The sequence below is a fragment of the Schistocerca serialis genome, chromosome 2 (genome assembly GCF_023864345.2).
Source record: "Schistocerca serialis cubense isolate TAMUIC-IGC-003099 chromosome 2, iqSchSeri2.2, whole genome shotgun sequence".
NCBI lineage: Eukaryota > Metazoa > Arthropoda > Insecta > Orthoptera > Acrididae > Schistocerca > Schistocerca serialis.
The window spans coordinates 1,053,180,845-1,053,199,529 of NC_064639.1; the positions used below are offsets into that span (position 1 = coordinate 1,053,180,845).

At 42.7% G+C, this 18,685-nt stretch overlaps 1 protein-coding gene across 1 annotated transcript in view; it reads left to right on the plus strand.

The window, feature by feature from the left end:
- The first annotated feature begins 448 nt into the window (after positions 1-448).
- The window catches only part of LOC126458503 (retinaldehyde-binding protein 1), a 113,561-nt gene continuing 95,324 nt past the window's right edge, over positions 449-18,685 (plus strand). The window contains exons 1-2 of the mRNA XM_050095598.1: positions 449-605; positions 16,456-16,627. Of these exons, the coding sequence (XP_049951555.1) occupies positions 16,489-16,627 (139 nt within the window). The 5' untranslated portion in view covers positions 449-605; positions 16,456-16,488. The remainder of the gene's footprint in view (positions 606-16,455; positions 16,628-18,685) is intronic.

Consider the following 18,685-nt stretch of genomic DNA (forward strand, 5'->3'; position numbering starts at 1 on the left):
ATGAATACCCGTTTATCATCTGCATTTCTTCTTGGTGTAGCAGGTTTAATGGCCAGTAGTGTATTTCGTCCACCTGATCAGCATACTGAGCTTTTTCCGTGTGTCATCTCGATTGAGCAAGTGAATTTTCATCGAAATATGGAACGTTTGGAAATACATTAAAATATTCTTTGTAATTTTTCATAATTGTGAATATTATGGTGTTTGTGGTAAATCAGGACCAAGAACAGACCCTTGAGGATCCCCCTATATCGCGCGCCTGGTCAGTATTCTGAGCATTCTCCGCGAGTGGTGGATACGGTTCAGCTCTGCAGACGCACTTCCTTTGTCGGCGGGCACACCGTCCAGCGATGCCAACGTCCGCAGGCGGGGGCGCCTCGGTCTCCAGGGCGACAGCGGGCGGCGGACGTGCACACGTCCCGCGCCTCGGCGCGTCCAGTGGCTAGCCGGCTGCTGGCTATCAAGACGCGCGTCCAAAGGGCGCCTCTCCGTATCTGGGCTCGTGGTTCAAAGTGTGCGCCGCGCGCTCCTCTTACAAGGCGAGCGGCGCTCAGCGGACGCAACAGTCACACACCCGCCGTTGGACTCCCATCTCCTGCCAACAGGTAAGCCGGCTGCGAGCTTGTCCCTAGGCGGCGCATACATTCTTGTTGCCAAGAAACACATCATTCGTTTGATACTTAGCGCTAAAATAACGGTCCCTCTCCCACATTGGTTGTAAATCGGGCCCAAGCACAGATCCCTGAGGAAATCCCATTTCGCTCAGCTGTGCGTCAACTGCGAGAAGTATTTTATTTTTTACAGTCGCTAGTTAAGAACTGCACTTGCACATGTTAATCTGCTTATATTTGTGCTCCCTTTCTGTACTGTTTACTGCAAAGATGCATATCCGTTTTTCGGTGACTGTCGCGTTTCTCAAGTACTGAGTCCAGTTGTTATGCTTCAACCTTTTAACGGTGGCAGCATCTATAAGGTCGCCCTCAACCCGTTAGTGTGCGACATGGGGAGATCGTAAGCCTAGGATATTCGTAGTACCGCTAGGAACGCGAGGATTTTATTATTTATTTTATTGACGAAATACTGACAGTGAAGGGTACAGCGATGTAGTGCTTGAATTCGCAGAATTTATGTCAGTCATTGTCCACAAGGAAACGCCGTCGTACGCCCCATCGTATTGGCCACGTGCAGTTGCTTGGGTTTCGGATTTACCATTATATATGTTCCCATAGATCAAGAGCAATATATACATAGTGTGGTCAGAAAATGTCTGAAACGCTTGTAGGGATGTTGCAGGGCAGGTTGTACTGAGATATGAATGTTACAAAAAAAAAAAAAAAAAAAAAAAAAAAAAATCCGATACGTTGCTTCGTTTCCGAGTTATTTAGCATTGAAGTTAGCCAATCAGATCGTCGTCGCGCGCGTAAATTCAAGTTTCTGCTAACCAAACAAAGCGCTCGTTGGGCAACTCCGCCCCTGGCAGGCCGCTTGAGTGTGAGCGCGCGACGACCCGATTGACTAAATTCTATGCTAAATAACTCGGAAACGAAGCAACGTATCGAATTTCTTTTTTAACATTCACGTCTCAGTACAACCTGCCCTGTAACATCCCTACAAGCATTTCACACATTTTCTGACCACCCTATATATATATGGACGCTGTCATTCTTGGCTAATAAGTGTATGTTTTTATAAAATTGTATTAACACAGATAGAGCTGCAGATGATCGTATTTGATCGAGACTAGTAATAAAATAAAAACAAATGCGCGTCCATAAAGGGTGATACAAATAAAATTATTTATGTGGCATGCTTAGAGACAAGAAGCTCCCGTCTAATCAAGTATCTTTCATAAATTGTCTTACCAGCAGATTTGGGCGTACATGTTTTATAAAATCAACTATGAAGTGCTGATCGGTCTAAAACAAAACCGTAAAGTGAGCAGTAATTAATACTGCGAAAAGAAATCAGCGCTTGCTTGCATTCTTCATTTCTCAGCAGATACGCATGCACAACGGTCAGTAACATTTACGAAACGTGACTGTCAGTTTTGTCCAGCTTCGATGCAAAAGGACTGAGTAGATCTAGTAATCACTGATATTTTTCAGAGCAGGAATTGGGAGACAAGGTGACTCTGAACTACTATGAGTCTTTGTAGTAAATGCAATTGTAGACTGCACTCATTATTACATTTTGTGCGTGTAATGCTGCCTGTAGTTGACAAGAGAAAATACAATGTCTTCAAAAGAAGATGGCAATTTCGACTTATGCTGTATTTATTTTATCGGTTAACGATTAGCTTCTAACTTTTAGGCTGGTTTCAGGTGGTTCTCTACATTAGAAAAATGTGCCACATGCATTAAAATCACAGCTGCTTTCAATTTAGATGTTCTATTCCTTTTGGTTCACATTTATGCTGTCTTGTTGCTTTCTGACATTTTGAATAAGGCATAAAATCACTTGAAAATAGCCCAAAAGGCATAAAATAGTCGTGAACCAATGAAATAAGTACAGCAGACTTGAAAAATATCACTTTATCTTAATAAATTTCTTGATGTGATACCCACTACACCCACTATGAAGAAAATCCTTTGTCTTTGGCGTCAAACGGAAAGATCTTTGCGTCTAAAGTGAGAACCATTATGATGACAGCAACAGATCGTGTACGTAGATGTTCAAATCAGCACCCAACATCGAATTTCATTATCTTGAACAATGTTCCCATATATCAAGAGCAAAGGAGATACATGTCAGAATCAATCGTGCCTAGTTTGTTCTCTGAATACGTGCCGAGTTGTAGCATTCACAGCTGTGAAGACGTTCGCTTTCTGTCAAGATAAGCATTTCGATAAGCGGAACTCTGCAAGTGCTTGTCGCAGCTTGCTGATACGGTGCTTTGTGAGAAGGGATACCTGTTCATTGTCAGCGATCCGCAAAGCGACTGGCTAAGGCGACAGGCTCCGGTTTAGTAAGTACATCTCGCTGAACGTGCAGTGATGAACTGTGGTATCGTGTTGAAGCTGCATGGGCAGCTGTACCTGTGCACGCCATCCAAGCTCTGTTTGACTCGATGCCCAGGCGTATCAAGGCCGTTATTACGGCCAGAGGTGGTTGTTCTGGGTACTGATTTCTCTGGATCTATGCACCCAAATTGCGTGAAAATGTAATCACATGTCAGTTTTAGTATAATATATTTGTCCAATGAATATCCGTTTATCATCTGCATTTCTTCTTGGTGGGAGCAATTTTAATGACCAGTAGTATATTTCAATATCTGCAGCAGATTTTTTCATGACTTCTTTTCGTGTGTTATTTTCCTCGTGATTATTGGCATCGCTACTCGTGATTGTCTCTACGAACTCCCACTTTTTCAAAAGATTTTATCCCAACTTAAATCTCCCCCAGTTTTTCTGTTCGTAAGGTCAATAAAACGTACATGAACGTCCCTCTATGCCACGTTTTGGGTCATGCACTTTCTTGCCGAAAACTTTTTTTTATAGCCATTATTAACCTTTTTGATTAAAAAATATCAAATTTACTAACAGTAGTTTCTCCTTTATGCATCGCCCGAGTTTCACATTTTCTCTTTTCTTGCCATGACCTGTCATGTTTAGCAGTAATGATGTGTTTCTCTAGAACCTTAAATCACAGGACCATTTCAATTATATAACTATAAAACTGAAAATTTTCTCATCATTTTTCGATTTTTTTTTCAAGGCGACAACTCAGTTTTATCAATGGATGGTTGACTTATTTCTGTAGAACATAATGAATTATTTCACTCTATAGAACACGGATGACATGTTGGTACTTACTAACCGATAATGCCGGGGTCGTTATTAAAAGAATTTGAACTCAGCGTGACACCAATGGTGGGCAATTGGCTGCAGACCAGTTGCTGGGACGAGCAAGGTATTTGCCTGGAATGATGAAGGCGAAACGCTTTTCGAATACTAGGGCATTGCACAAGAAATATAAGAAAGCGAAAAACTCTGGCTTCAAAAAGACTATTATAACTGCAGTTCCAAAGAAGGCAGGTGCTGACACATGTGAATATTACCGAATTCTCAGTTTACGAAGTCATGCCTGCGAAATAATGACACGAATTTTTTTGCAACAGAAAAGCTTGTAGATGCCGACCTCCGGGGAAGATCAGAATGGATTCTGGAGGAATGTAGGAGTACACAAGGGAATACTAACCCTACGACGTAGCTTAAAAGATAAGTTAGAGACAAAAAACAACGTTTGTAACAAATGTATATTTAAAGAAAGATTCTGACAATGTTGACTGGAACACACAGTAATGTTCTGAAGGTAGCAAGGACAAGATACAGGGATCGACAGGTTATTTGCCCTTTGTACAGAAAACAAACTGGAGTTGAAGGGCATGGATAACGATGGTTGAGAAGGAAATGAACAGGGTATCAGCCTTTACCTAATGTTACAAGTCTTAATATTGAGGAAGCACGAAAGCAAACCAAAGAAAAAATTGGAAAAGGAATTTAAGTTCAAAGAGAAGAAATAAAAACTTTGAAGTTCCAAGATGACACTGTGATTCAGTCAGGGACACCAAAGGAAGTGAAACAGCAGTTGAATGGGAAAGATAGTTTCTAGAGAAGAGTTTAGAAGATGAACAAGAGTAATGAAATGTAGTCAAATTCAGTCAGGGTCTGTTGAGGGAATAAGATTAGAAAATGAGACACCAAAAGTAGTGGATGAGTTACGCTATTCGGACAGCGAAATAACTGGTGCTATTCGAAGTAGAGAAGATATAGAATGCAGACTTGATATAGCGTTTCCGGAAAAGGGGGGTTTGTTAACATCGCATTTAAGAGTTGGAAAGTCTATTCCGGCGGAATCTGTCTGGAGCGTAGCGTTGTACGGAAGTTAAACGTGCACGATAAGCAGTTCAGACAAAAATAGCTTTTGGAATGAGTTGCTACTGAAGAACACTGAAGATTAGATGGGTAGATAGAGAATCTAATGAGGAGGTACTGAATCGAACTGGGGAAAAAAGAGGTATATGGCTTAACTTGATTAAAAGGCGGAATCGGCTGACAGGACACATTTTGAGGCGTGAAAGAGTGGTCAGTCTGCAATTTGGTAATGTAAAGAAGAATGTGTGTTTGAGCGGGGCAACAAAAATCGTAGAGGGAAACCAAGGGATGACGTGGCTTACAAAACAAGGTCAAAAGGATCTAGGCTGCAATAGTTAATCGGAGACGAAGAGGCTTACACAGGATAGAGTAGCGTGGAGAGCTGCGTCATAACCTCAGCAACACACAGGTAAATGTTAATCAAACCGTAGTCGAGATATTTGTCTTGTGTCAAACAAACTATAGAAAATACTGTCTAATACCTCCTACGGTAGAACGTAAAAACGCTATATTTCACTGAGTCACTGATGGAGGGTACTACACATTACGCTTCAAATCGCTGTGCTGATAAAAGACATGACACTGAACTATTAAAGACTGTGTTTTCACTTGCTGATTGGTCAATCTTTTATTTAGAGAATCCTTTTGTTAACATAATTTGAATGCATATAGAATCGCAGTTCTTGAAATCAGATGAATTTCAGTGAGGTTGTATTATGGTTCTGTGTACATGTTTATCAGGATTTCCTTGACATACTTCACTTACCCCAGATATCGTCTATATGTAAAACAGTATTGAAATTAAAGAGCACTATAACAGGAGAATGAAAGTTCATTCATGTGGTACTATTACTTCTGTATGTTCAGTTTTTATTTTACATTAATGTGTTTTATTAATACTCCTGGCGTGTATACATAAAGAAGTAGTACAAATTTGTTTTTTACGTTACTTCGTGTTATCTAATTCCCTTTTGGGTTGCTGTTATACATGAGCTTTTGAATGTTTCAGGCACTGTGTCTCCTGACATAAAACGTATATTCCAGAAAACCGATAATACTCCAGCAAACCGATAATCGTGTTAAAACTTCTCGTTCACACAGACTACGCGAAAATGTGCATTGTTGGGACATAAAGTTTCCGGGGTAACGCAATACAGTGACCTACTAAACTCGCGTTTCTAATACAGCACAGCACGCCATGGGCACTTGCAGCCAAGAAGTAAGTTTCACGAAATGCTATCGAGCTACAATCCATATCGTTACGTCCGAGAATTTGACGAGGTAATCACTTATTCGTGTAAATTTTTAATATATTATCTATCGAACTAGATCTGATGCCTTTCGCTTAAACAACAGGGTTTTGTCTCGTGCAATCCACACGATGTTTCCATAGGAACATAATTTAACTCCAGCATATACCGAATGACTTGAAAGTAACAGAAAGATACAAATTTGAAAAATCTATTCATTATTGTGAAGTTCCTTTGTCATAGGAGCATTCGCAGACAGTCAGAAGGTTTTACTGTGATAGTTGCGATTACATGTTATGTGTGACGGCCATCACTGACGAGAACACACTTCAGACGACGGTAGACACACTGTATAGCATTGTATTGGTCCTTATATGTGTTGAATTTTGCAAAGCTGCGTATTGAGGATAATTTTAAGTGAATGTGACACAGATTTGTATTAAATATTAGTCTTCCTACATTGTCTACGGGCATGAATTTCCCTTTTGTTTAGCACATCGTGGTCGATGCCAGACACAACTTCAATGAATGTTTTACGTCTCCAGCATTTTTGCCCGTGGTCAGAGAGCCTGTTCTATCTGCAATCTTATGTCCACTAACTTTCAGTGACGAACAATACACGGATTACATTGTAGATGGCTCTTGCTTGTTTTGTTTCTAGGTCCTTTTTCTGTCATAATTTGTTTCGATTTCATTTTACACTAAATTTGATTACAGGTTTTCTTGCAGCAGGAAAAAGTATTTGCTCTATTAGTTAGTTTGAAATGAAGCGGCAACTCCAAGTCAGGCCACTGGAAAAATCTGGAAAGAAAACACGAAAAAACATCCGTACCACGGTAATTTCCAAAAATGATTTCCTATCGAAGTTGGAGGGCTCCAAACGATACATACCGAAGTTGCGATGGTTAAATCGATTACGGTAGTCTCGTGGCGCGCGTTATGATAATTTCTTGTGATCGTCATTTGTATCAGTTTTGCGTTATTTTTTCAGTTTGAGTACATTACGTTCCCGCCATAATTGTTTATGACAGTTTCTCTTCATAGCGAGTGTAATGTGTGCTGCTTCTCAGTTTCTTCTGCGGATTGCCTCACAAGGAAAACTCTGATTCCATGCATATACAGTGTAGACAAATGTTTGACTTTTTGCCAGACATACAGACTTCTGCCGGACGACGACAGGAGGGACTGTGTTGACTGTGGTGCTGCGAAATCTGTGAAACTGCGTAAGAGAAGTGCGGACACTGAGATTCCGTTGCAGTTTCATTGCGGACTTTGTGGAAGCGAACCAGCATCAGGAAAAATACGTTGTTCGAGTCCTCTAAATTGTCGATTCAGACAAGCGTAATTCTTGTGTCGTGCTCGATTCGAAATTGTACTCTGCAAGCCACAGCATCAGAAACTGAGCTACCGGCGAATACCGTCTGTGATTACTTCGGGTTTTGCCGAGAAGTGTGCTACGTCATAGTGACAAATGACAGTGTGCCAACTGGTGGACCGAATAAAATAGTGGAAGTAGACGAGTCTCACATTGCTAGGCGAAAGAATCAGAGAGGACGGACGACCTTCTAAAAGTGAAGTAGATCATATTTGGGTTTTTAGTGGGATGGAAAGGGAGTCGCGCAAATGTCTCATTGTCAGGGTATTGTCGCGAGACAAGGTCACTTTAATGGGTCTTATAAAGTATTTCATACTGCCTGGAAGAAAAGTCATCACAGACGGGTTTCAGTCATACCAGAGTCTCAAAGCTGAAAACTTCGAGCACGAATTTGTGAACCACTCTGTCAAGTTAGTCTCTTCAGATGACGCCAGTGTCCATACCCAGAACATAGAACGCCTGTGGAAGTCTGTCAAGTCAACCATAAAAAGAGAAGAACGGCCATGACAGAGGGACGAACTGTATTTGTTCCAGTACCTATACTTTCACAACTTGCGTTTGCAGGAGAAAGTCGACTCATGTGACACTCTGCCGATATCCCTACGCGATATTGGCAGAGTTTACCCTGGGTATGGGAAAAAAGGATTTGTCCCTGTAGCTTATACATCACGCGGACTGTCACAACACGATAACACCGACGACGACTAAGGTAAGTAGTTCCGTTTCCGTTTGCGAGTGCTTCTCTAACGCTTTTCTTTAGTCGTTCTGTAGTGACACCTTTAAACATACTCGTAACACGCGCCACGAGACTTCCATACTCGAGTTACTATCGCAACTTCGATATGTATCGTTTGGAGCCCTCCAACTTCGATAGGCAATCATTCTTGGAAATTACCCGTACCACAATAATACTCCGTCTGTGAAAGAGTCGATTGCCATGAAAGCTTCTAGATATTGCTTTTATTCGTTTATTTATTTATTTATTTATTTTTCTTGGCATGTTGTCTCAGAAAGCAACCTAAACGCATCTTTTGAGACTATCATTTTTTTTACTTTAATTGGATTGTTTGTTGAATATAAGCGACAGTGGTCCAAAACGGATGGCAAAGAAACGTAATTGTGTGAAGTGTAGCAGCGCAACGTTGGAACTACTCGCAGAGACAAGTCACCGAACTGTTAACGCAGAGGGACTAGTTTTAGCTATGCGAGCTTTGCATTGATTGTATCACATTGTGAGAGAAACTGAATTATTCTAGACTACCACTCTCGTAACACAAGTAGATTCTTACTCTTTGTACCAAAGAGATCTGAAATTTACGCCCTCGGTGACCAGCTGGCTGGATACAGCGGCAGTCCGTATCACTTATCTCTTATCGTATTTGATGGTGAGAAAGAATGCCATTCTGCAATACACTTCTCGAAGCTGCATATCAGATCTAAGTGGCCGACAGATGTTATCTGATAAGTTCAAGGACGCGTCAGATATAATTTCTGACGCAGCGCCTCAACAACTGCTATCTCCCTCTGAACAAATAAACTTCACCGTGGGATTTTGCAGACGTGACCCGAGGAGGAATTTCACGGCCCTGTTGACAATGTTCCACAACAACGTCATTAAATAGAGGTTTTTGCTCTCACACCTTATCAACGTATCCGCTTCGAATCCCACCAACGAAAAAAATTATTTGAATTTCGATGGTAAGGGAAAGTGAATTAGTGGCGTAATGTCCCTAACCAACTGGGTAAACTCCAGCGGTCTGAGTTCAGTCCCCATCTTCGACAGTGTGTTAGTGGGTCAAGAAGGCACTTTTGACGATATCAGTCCATCGGAAGCAGAACTAATTACATGGATTTCATCCTCTAGCGTCTTCTATTTATGTGATTAGTATCAGATGCTTAGCTGTATACTCTCCCCACAGTCACAGTCATAGACCGCGAACAGTTACACTTCGCAGGAAATGGAGTCCGTGTAAACGATTTGAGAAAACTTTTCCAACAAATTGGCTGAATTTCCCATCAGTGTCTCCCAGCCAACAACCCCCCATAGCTTCATCAACTGAGCAGCGTGATGCAGTTTTTAAAACAACAGCTCCAGCCCGCATTCGTATGGTACAATATTCAGTCTCCCGTATTGCCATTGTGACATCGGCATTTCCCTAAATCACTTGAGATGAATTCCATGATGGTTCCTTAAAATCTCACAGGTGCTTGCTTTTTCTATTCTCGTTCATGTGAGCTAACGCTCTGTCTTAATGTTGAGCAGATAATTAACTGATTTCGTTTCTCTTTCTCATCCGGTAGACTCTAAAAATAAAAAAAGTATCATGCATTTTAGATTAGCACTGTTCATTACCGTGTATAAAAGTACGTCAATAACTATAGGACAGTAAACAGTCGCTTCGCCGCAGATTGCACGAATACGACCAATGGCAACTGTGAGTATTCTCATGTAGATAATTTAAGTTTATTCACTGTGAAATAAATTTCCTCTCCGATTTTCACTATTAATTTCTCACAAAAGGTTTCCAGTAACGCATTTCGGATTTGGAACTTAGGAGTTTAGCTTGGTATGTGTAAAGAGCAATGGTGTTCATTCATGCTGTGAGCTCAATGTGTGAAAATTTTCCTCTTGTAACTCTGAATTAAGGTTAGAAGGGAACAGCACACTGAGGACGTCTCACTGTCTTCGTGCATCGGATCTTCAAAATCGTAGACCAGGATGAGCAAAGATATTCTGTCTTGCCAGATTTTAGAAAGCTATAGACATCAGTTCGTACTGTCTTCTTAGTCCGAAGATGCAGTTGTTTGGAGAATCGTTCCAGCCACTTGAATAATAAACACTAAGAAGAACGAACAAAAAGTATCAATTTTAGGTTTCCGATTATTGTAAGGATTGTCGAATAATATGCTGTATTGGCAAAGGTTAGTGTACATGAATCAGTGTCTCGCGACCTATTCAAGATTTTTACTTCTAATATTTGGAATTTTCAAGTCACATTGAAGAAAGCGGTCGGTTTAGAGACTTGCTAAAAGAGTTCAGTGTTTGGTAGAGTGATACAAGAGTATTATGGAACTGTTTTATAGAATTGCTGAAGAAACTTACAAAGACATCATGGAGATAATACGAAGAAGACAAATGTTGTTATAACGAAATGATACTAAGTAAGTTTTGGATACCAGTATTCAACGTTAACTGTTAAATGATTGTGTAACCTCACTCCTGTCTTTCTCGTAAGGGTTAAAAAAGAAGACAAACAACCAGTCTGTGGCACGCGGTTAAAGTAAAAAGTAGGGTGATTCCTCAAAGGAGAGAGAGAGAGAGAGAGTTGAGAATCTTTGATCGAACTCATAGAACTTTCTTCGGAATTTTCTTCCCAGATAGATGAAATACTTTCACTTCCTTCATTTTTAGGGGAAATGAGTATAAAATAATGCAGCTCAGTTTACATTTTGTTTCAGCTGCGTTACATGTTATAGGCAATGTATGCAATTGCTGTATGGAGAAATATTATTCGATAAATGTATCTAGTAATTTCCAGTTTGATCATGAGATGGTATCAGCCTGGAGGAAACATATTCACTCTAAGAAGACTTTAGTCGCAGCGGCTGACGCGAGTAGCTGTTTTGACAGAAGTCAGAAGACAGTGTGTGACTTCAGACCGATGTTCACTTACTTCTGGTTGCTACCAAAGTTAGCTTTCAATACGGTGAGCTGGTACAATGACTTCATTGCAGCCATATGGTTTGTGTGTTAATATCGCTTCGTGATCGCAATCCAGGTCCAAATATTTGAAACTATTGATATAAACTGCTCAGCGAGACTCAAGGACGAGGTACATAAAGGAACTTAAAGCATTAATAATTCGGTGGAAATGAATGAAAATGCGGGAGCATGTTGCCAGAGTCTCCCAGTAGTGTACAGAAAGGTGGACTTCACATGGCGCGAGGCAATGCCACGAGAAATATGGGTCCTCACCGAACTCGTCATATCATAGAAGTCGTCTTACATACATACATTAATACTTGTTCCATAGATCATGAATACGACATTTCGTAATGACGTGGAACGTGTCACTGTAACATAACTTTTCTTTTACACAAAATAATTTTTTTACAGTTACTACTTATTAATTATCTAAAAATTCACCCATTGAATAGAAGGAGTTGTCATTCAGAAATTCTTTAATTTTTTTAAAAATATTGGTTGGCTATCTGTCAGACTTTTAAAGCTATTTGGAAAATGACCAAAGATTTTTGTGGCAGCATAATTCACCCCTTTCTGTGCCAAAGTCAGATTTAACCCGGAATAGTAAAGATAACCCTTTCTTATAGTGTTGTAGCTATTCACTTCGCTGTTATTTTTGAACTGGGATGGGTTATTAACAACAAATTTCATAAGGGAATATATGTATTGCGAAAGCACTGTGAATATCCCAAGTTCCTTAAATAAATGTCTGCAAGGTGATCTTGGGTGCGCTCCAGCTATTATTCTCATTACACGCTTTTGTGCAATGAATACTTTTTCTCTTAATGATGTATTACCTCAAAAGATGATGCCATATGAAAGCACTGAATGAAAACAGGCGTAGTAGACTAATTTACTGATATTTTTATCACCAAAATTTGCAATAGCCCTAATAGCATAAGTAGCTGAACCCAACCGTTTCAGCCGATCATCGATGTGTTTTTCCAATCCAATTTCTCATCATTGCACACCCCCAGAAATTTTGAATATTCCGCCTTAGCAACAAACTTCTGTTCATAGTCTATATTTATCAATGGTGTTATTCCATTTATTGTACAGAATTGTATACACCGTGTTTTCTCAATATTTAGTAACGTCCATTTGCAGACAAACACTTAATAATTTTCTGAAAGACATAATTTACAATTTCCTCAGCGGATTCTTGTTTGTTGTGTGGCCGAGAGGTTCTAGGCGCTTCAGTCTGGAGCCGCACGACCGCTACGGTCGCAGGTTCGAATCCTGCCTCGGGCATGGATGTGTGTGATGTCCTTAGGTTATTTAGGTTTAAGTAGTTCTAAGTTCTAGGGGACTGATGACCTCAGATGCTAAGTCCCACAGTGTTCAGAGCCCTTTGAATCATTCTTGTTTGTTGGGTATGATTACTATACTTGTATCATCAGGAAAAAGAACTAGCTTTGCATCTTCATGAGTATAGAGTGGCAAGTCATTAATATATATTAAGAACAGTAAGGAACACAAGACTGAACCCTGTGGGACACCATTCTTGATACCTCCCCAGTTAGAGGATTCTGCTGATTTTTACAGACTATCTGTGCTGTTAATTTCAACATTCTGCATTCTTCCAATTAATATGCCACATATCACGAACGCTCGGCCTCGTGCATTGCCCAGAGGAAATCAAGATGTCAGTGAAAAGGTACCCACTAAAGGTTTTAACCTTATTGTGTGTTATCGAGAGTCTCCATGTATTTAAAAGCGCAGTCAAGAGTTATTAAATTCGTTCTGAAATAGCAAGTCCCCCCCCCCTCCCCCACCTCGTCGGAGACGCCTGCTGGCACTCGGAAGACCTGTAGTGTCTCGTGCTATGACGCATACCATAGGGCCAATGTGTCTCATGTGCCCTGGTGTGAGGTCAGTGCGACTATAGTGTCAAACGGGGCTGTTGAAGGATCAGGAAAAGACAGTGTGTCAATCAGTAAGCAGTTAGAGTGCATTGTGGTGGCATTTTTCACCACAACATGGCCTGGCAGCAACATTTGGAGGAAGAATCATTGTGAAACTGGAGGAAGGGCGAAGTGCGATGAGTGTAGCCCAGAGTTTGGTATTGCGTGCGTCATACTCTGTTCATTTGCCGATGGATTTCCTTTGGTTTAACTTTCTTTGCATTTAGAAAACGAATCACAGATCTGATTTCACACGCGGCGACATTTTCAATTACGGCTGACATTATAAAGAAGCACTACAAAGTCCACGTCGTCAGCAGTGATCTGAAAATGGCGTACATATCTTCTCCTTGAGTCAGAGTAACTGCCGCCCATGTTAGGAATTGCGATCTTAGCGCTGCCGCGGATAGAGATAGAAACGGAACTTACTTTGTGGACGACCCTCGTATTACAATATATTGCGATCAAAACCATTGAAATTTGTGAAAAATAATACACAACGCTATGTGTCCCTCACTTGTCGATGGGAGGTTTTACAAATTAAGGTGACTGTACCTCTCTGTTGGAGCCAACTTCAGTTCTTTCAACAAATTCATGTGTGAAAACGTTTGTTTCTTCGTCAATTTTTTAAAACGAGATTGTACAGAACTATTCAGATTTTTTAGAGAGCTCTAGAACTATAACTAATCTTCAGGAACGTTGAAAAAAGGCACACTGCCGATAAAAAATCACAACACATGGAAGGGGTTGTGCGAAGTAAAGGAAAGGTGGTAAGCGTGTTACTACATCTGAAACATGATGTCTTTTCAAGTTTCGCGCCAGTCGCGTAAGAGAGGCGTCAGTAGCGCCACTATGAAAGTGCAAATCAGGTTTGCTTTAAATACAAGCTCTAACGGTTGTGAGCGTTGGTTCCCCTTGAGACTGGACGTGGTAAATAAATGTCAAGTGGCGAGGGCCTCCCGTCGTATAGATCGGTCGCCTGGTGCAAGTCTTTTAGTTGACGCCACTTCGGTGACTTGTATATCGATGAGGGTGATATGATGATGCAGACAACACGACACCCAGTCCCCGAGCGGAGAAAATCTCCCACCCAGCCGAGTACCGATGCGCTGACCACTTTTTTAAAAATCTCATTTTGTTCGTTGCATTTGTTCGGGGCGGACGTCCGACCGAACACACTGAGCTACCATGCCGGCTTTCTCTGTGTCGTTCCAATTTTAGTATATGTACTGCCGAAGGAAGTACCACCAGTCAGCTATGGAGACGCACACTGGGCGTGGTGAGTTGATGTTAGTCAAGAATGCCTTAACGGGGGCCAAGGGCGCCATTGTCAACACCTCATTGGACGAGGTCGTGTATTGCGGCTATGAGAAGCTGGATGTTGGCAGGAATGTAGCCACTGTAGATGATTGGTGGCAGCGGTGATAACGGGAATGTACTTTTGCAAGAAGACCGGCCTCCAGGCAGCCATACGGCACTACCGAGAGGGAAGACGATCGCATTCGGTGTGTAGCAGATGCAGCAGTAGTTTGTGCAGCAGTTGGACCACAGTGACACAACTAACTGTTATGAATGGGTTACATCAAGGAGACGCTCTGCACAGTGCATTCCATTGACACCATACCACCGCCATTAGGGACTAAAGTGGTGTCTAGCGAGAGCTCATCAAAGGGCAGGGAGGAGGTGTGCCGGCCGGAGTGGCCGAGCGGTTCTAGGCGCTACAGTCTGGAACCGCGCGACCGCTACGGTCGCAGGTTCGAATCCTGTCTCGGGCATGGCTATGTGTGATGTCCTTAGGTTAGGTAGGTTTATGTAGTTCTAAGTTCTAGGGGACTGATGACCTCAGAAGTTAAGTGTTGTGTTTTCTAATGGAAGATGGTTCTGCCACGGTGCCAGCGGTGGCCGTGTGTTGGTTAGAAGGAAGCCAGTTGAGGCACTGCAACGAATCTTCCTGTGTTCAAATGGCTCTAAGCACTATGGGACTTATAAAAAAAAATGGCTCTGAGCACTATGGGACTTAACATCTGTGGTCATCAGTCCCCTAGACTTAAAACTACTTAAACCTAACTAACCTAAGGACATCACACACATCCATGCCCGAGGCAGGATTCGAACCTGAGACCGTAGCGGTCGCGCGGTTCCAGACTGATGCGCCTAGAACCGCACGGCCACACTGGCCGGCGGGACTTATCATCTGAGGTCATCAGTCCCCTAGACTTAAAACTACTTAAACCTAACTAACCTAAGGACATCACACACATCCATGCTCGGGGCAGGATTTGAACCACATCTGAGGTCATCAATCCCCTAGACTTAGAACTACTTAAACTTAACTAACCTAAGGATATCACACGCATCCAGAATTCTGACCTGTCACCATAGCAGCAGCGCGGTTCCGGACTGAAGCGCCTAGAACTGCTCAGCCACAGCGGCCGGCTCTTTCTGTGTGCTGAACACACTGGACCCAAACCTGGAGTTATGGTATGGGGTGCGATTTCGTATGACAACAGGGGTACCTTCGTGGATATGACACGCACCTGGACTGTAAATCTGTACATCAATCTGGTGATTCGATCTGTTGTACTGACATTCATGAGCAGCATTCCAGGGGATGTCTTCCAACAGGATAACGCTTGCCCTCATACCACTGTTGTAATCCAATATGCCCTACAGAGCGTCGGCATGTTACCTTGGCCTGCTCGATCACTAGATCTGTACAAATGGTTCAAATGACTCTGAGCACTATGGGACTTAACATCTGAGGTCATCAGTCCCCTAGAACTTAGAACTACTTAAACCTAACTAACCTAAGGACATCACACATCCATGCCCGAGGCAGGATTCGAACCTGCGACCGTAGCGGTCGCGCGGTTCGAGACTGAAACTTGATCTGTCTCCAATCGCCAGATATGGGACATCATCGTACGACAACTCCAGCGACATCGGCAACCAGTATTAGCAGCCCCAGGCATTGACCGACCAAGTGCAACGGGCATGAAACTCCATCCCAAAAACTGACTTTTGGCACCTGTACAACACAATGAACGCACGTTTGTTTGCTTACATTCAACATTCTGTCGGCTACGCCGGGTTTTCATGCACCAGCACTAGACATTTGCAATGGCTTATCTCTCGCATACATTAACCTGTGATCTTGCAATGCTAATCACTGCGTTACCTGGACAAACGTATTCTCGAAATTTTATTACACTGCATTAACTAGTTTTGGATGCTGCGAGTTTTTTCCGTCAAGTGTATATGTCTCGAGAGTCGGGTCAGAACTTCACATGCTGACCGATGTTTGCAGGCTGTCCGCCAGCGAGCAGATTGAGCAGTCGACATGGCGACGCCGAGGGAGCGCATTGGGATCCAGCTGGCGCCGCTGACCCAGCAGCAGCAGCAGCTGGCGCGCGAGGAGCTGCGGGAGACGCCGGAGAACGTAGCAGAGGCCGTGGTGGCGCTGAGGGAGCTGCTCAGGGGTACGTACTGAGGACCTGTCGTCCGCCACCGCAACTCTTGTATGTGCACTCTGCAGCGTCCATGACCGCTCCCCACAGAACACGTCGTCTGTGAAACGGAAAGTCGTTTTGCTTTTGGGAAGTGTACGCTTGTTGGAGTCCCACAGGGCTCTGTTTTAGGTCCATTACATCTCCTGTTTTAGGTCCATTACATCTACATCTACATTTATACTCCGCAAGCCACCCAACGGTGTGTGGCGGAGGGCACTTTACGTGCCACTGTCATTACCTCTCTTTCCTGTTCCAGTCGCGTATGGTTCGCGGCAAGAACGACTGCCGGAAAGCCTCCGTGCGCGCTCGAATCTCTCTAATTTTACATTCGTGATCTCCTCGGGAGGTATAAGTAGGGGGAAGCAATATATTCGATACCTCATCCAGAAACGCACCCTCTCGAAACGTGAACAGCAAGCTACACCGCGATGCAGAGCGCCTCTCTTGCAGAGTCTGACACTTGCGTTTGCTAAACATCTCCGTAACGCTATCACGCTTACCAAATAACCCTGTGACGAAACGCGCCGCTCTTCTTTGGATCTTCTCTATCTCCTCCGTCAACCCGACCTGGTACGGATCCCACACTGATGAGCAATACCCAAGTATCGGTCGAACGAGTGTTTTGTAAGCCACCTCCTTTGTTAATGGACTACATTTTCTAAGGACTATCCCAATGAATCTCAACCTGGTACCCACCTTACCAACAATTAATTTTATATGATGATTCCACTTCAAATCGTTCCGCACGCATACTCCCAGATATTTTACAGAAGTAACTGCTACCATTGTTTGTTCCGCTATCATATAATCATACAATAAAGGATCCTTCTCTCTATGTATTCGCAATACATTACATTTGTCTATGTTAAGGGGCAGTTGCCGCTCCCTGCACCAAGTGCCTATCCGCTGCAGATCTTCCTGCATTTCGCTGCAGTTTTCTAATGCTACAACTTCTCTGTATACTACAGCATCATCCGCGAAAAGCCTCATGGAACTTCCGACACTATCTACTAGGTCATTTATATATATTGTGAAAAGCAATGGTCCCATAACACTCCCCTGTGACACGCCAGAGGTTACTTTAACGTCTGTAGACGTCTCTCCATTGAGAACAACATGCTGTGTCCTGTTTGCTAAAAACTCTGCAATCCAGGCACACAGCTGGTTTGATATTCCGTAGGCTCTTACTTTGTTTATCAGGCGACAGTGCGGAACTGTATCGAACGCCTTCCGGAAGTCAAGGAAAATGGCATCTACCTGGGAGCCTGTATCTAATATTTTCTGGGTCTCATGAACAGATAAAGCGAGTTGGGTCTCACACGATCGCTGTTTCCGGAATCCATGTTGATTTCTACAGAGTAGATTCTGGGTTTCAAGAAATGACATGATACGCGAGCAAAAAACATGTTCTAAAATTCTACAACAGATCGATGTCAGAGGTATAGGTCTATAGTTTTGTGCATCTGCTCGACGACCCTTCTTGAAGACTGGGACTACCTGTGCTCTTTTCCAATCATTTGGATCCTTCCGTTTCTCTGGAGACTTGCGGTACACGGCTGTTAGAAGGGGGGGGGGGGGGGGGCAAGTTCTTTCGCTTACTCTGTGTATAATCGAACTGGTATCCCGTCAGGTCCAGTGGACTTTACTCTCTTGAGTGATTTCGGTTGCTTTTTTATTCCTTGGACACTTATTTCGATGTCAGTCATTTTTTCGTTTGTGCGAGGATTTAGAGAAGGAACAGCTTTGGAAAAAGGTGTTTAGTATTTCAGCTTTACGCGTGTCATCCTCTGTTTCAACGCCATCATCATCCCAGAGTGTCTGGATATGCTGTTTCGAGCCACTTACTGATTTAACGCAAGACCAGAACTTCCTAGGATTTTCTGTCAAGTCGGTACGTAGAATTTTACTTTCGAATTCACTGAACGCTTCACGCATAGCCCTCCTTGCGCTAACTTTGACATCGTTTACCTTCTGTTTGTCTGAGAGGTTTTGGCTGCGTTTAAACTTGCAGTGAAGATCTCTTTGTTT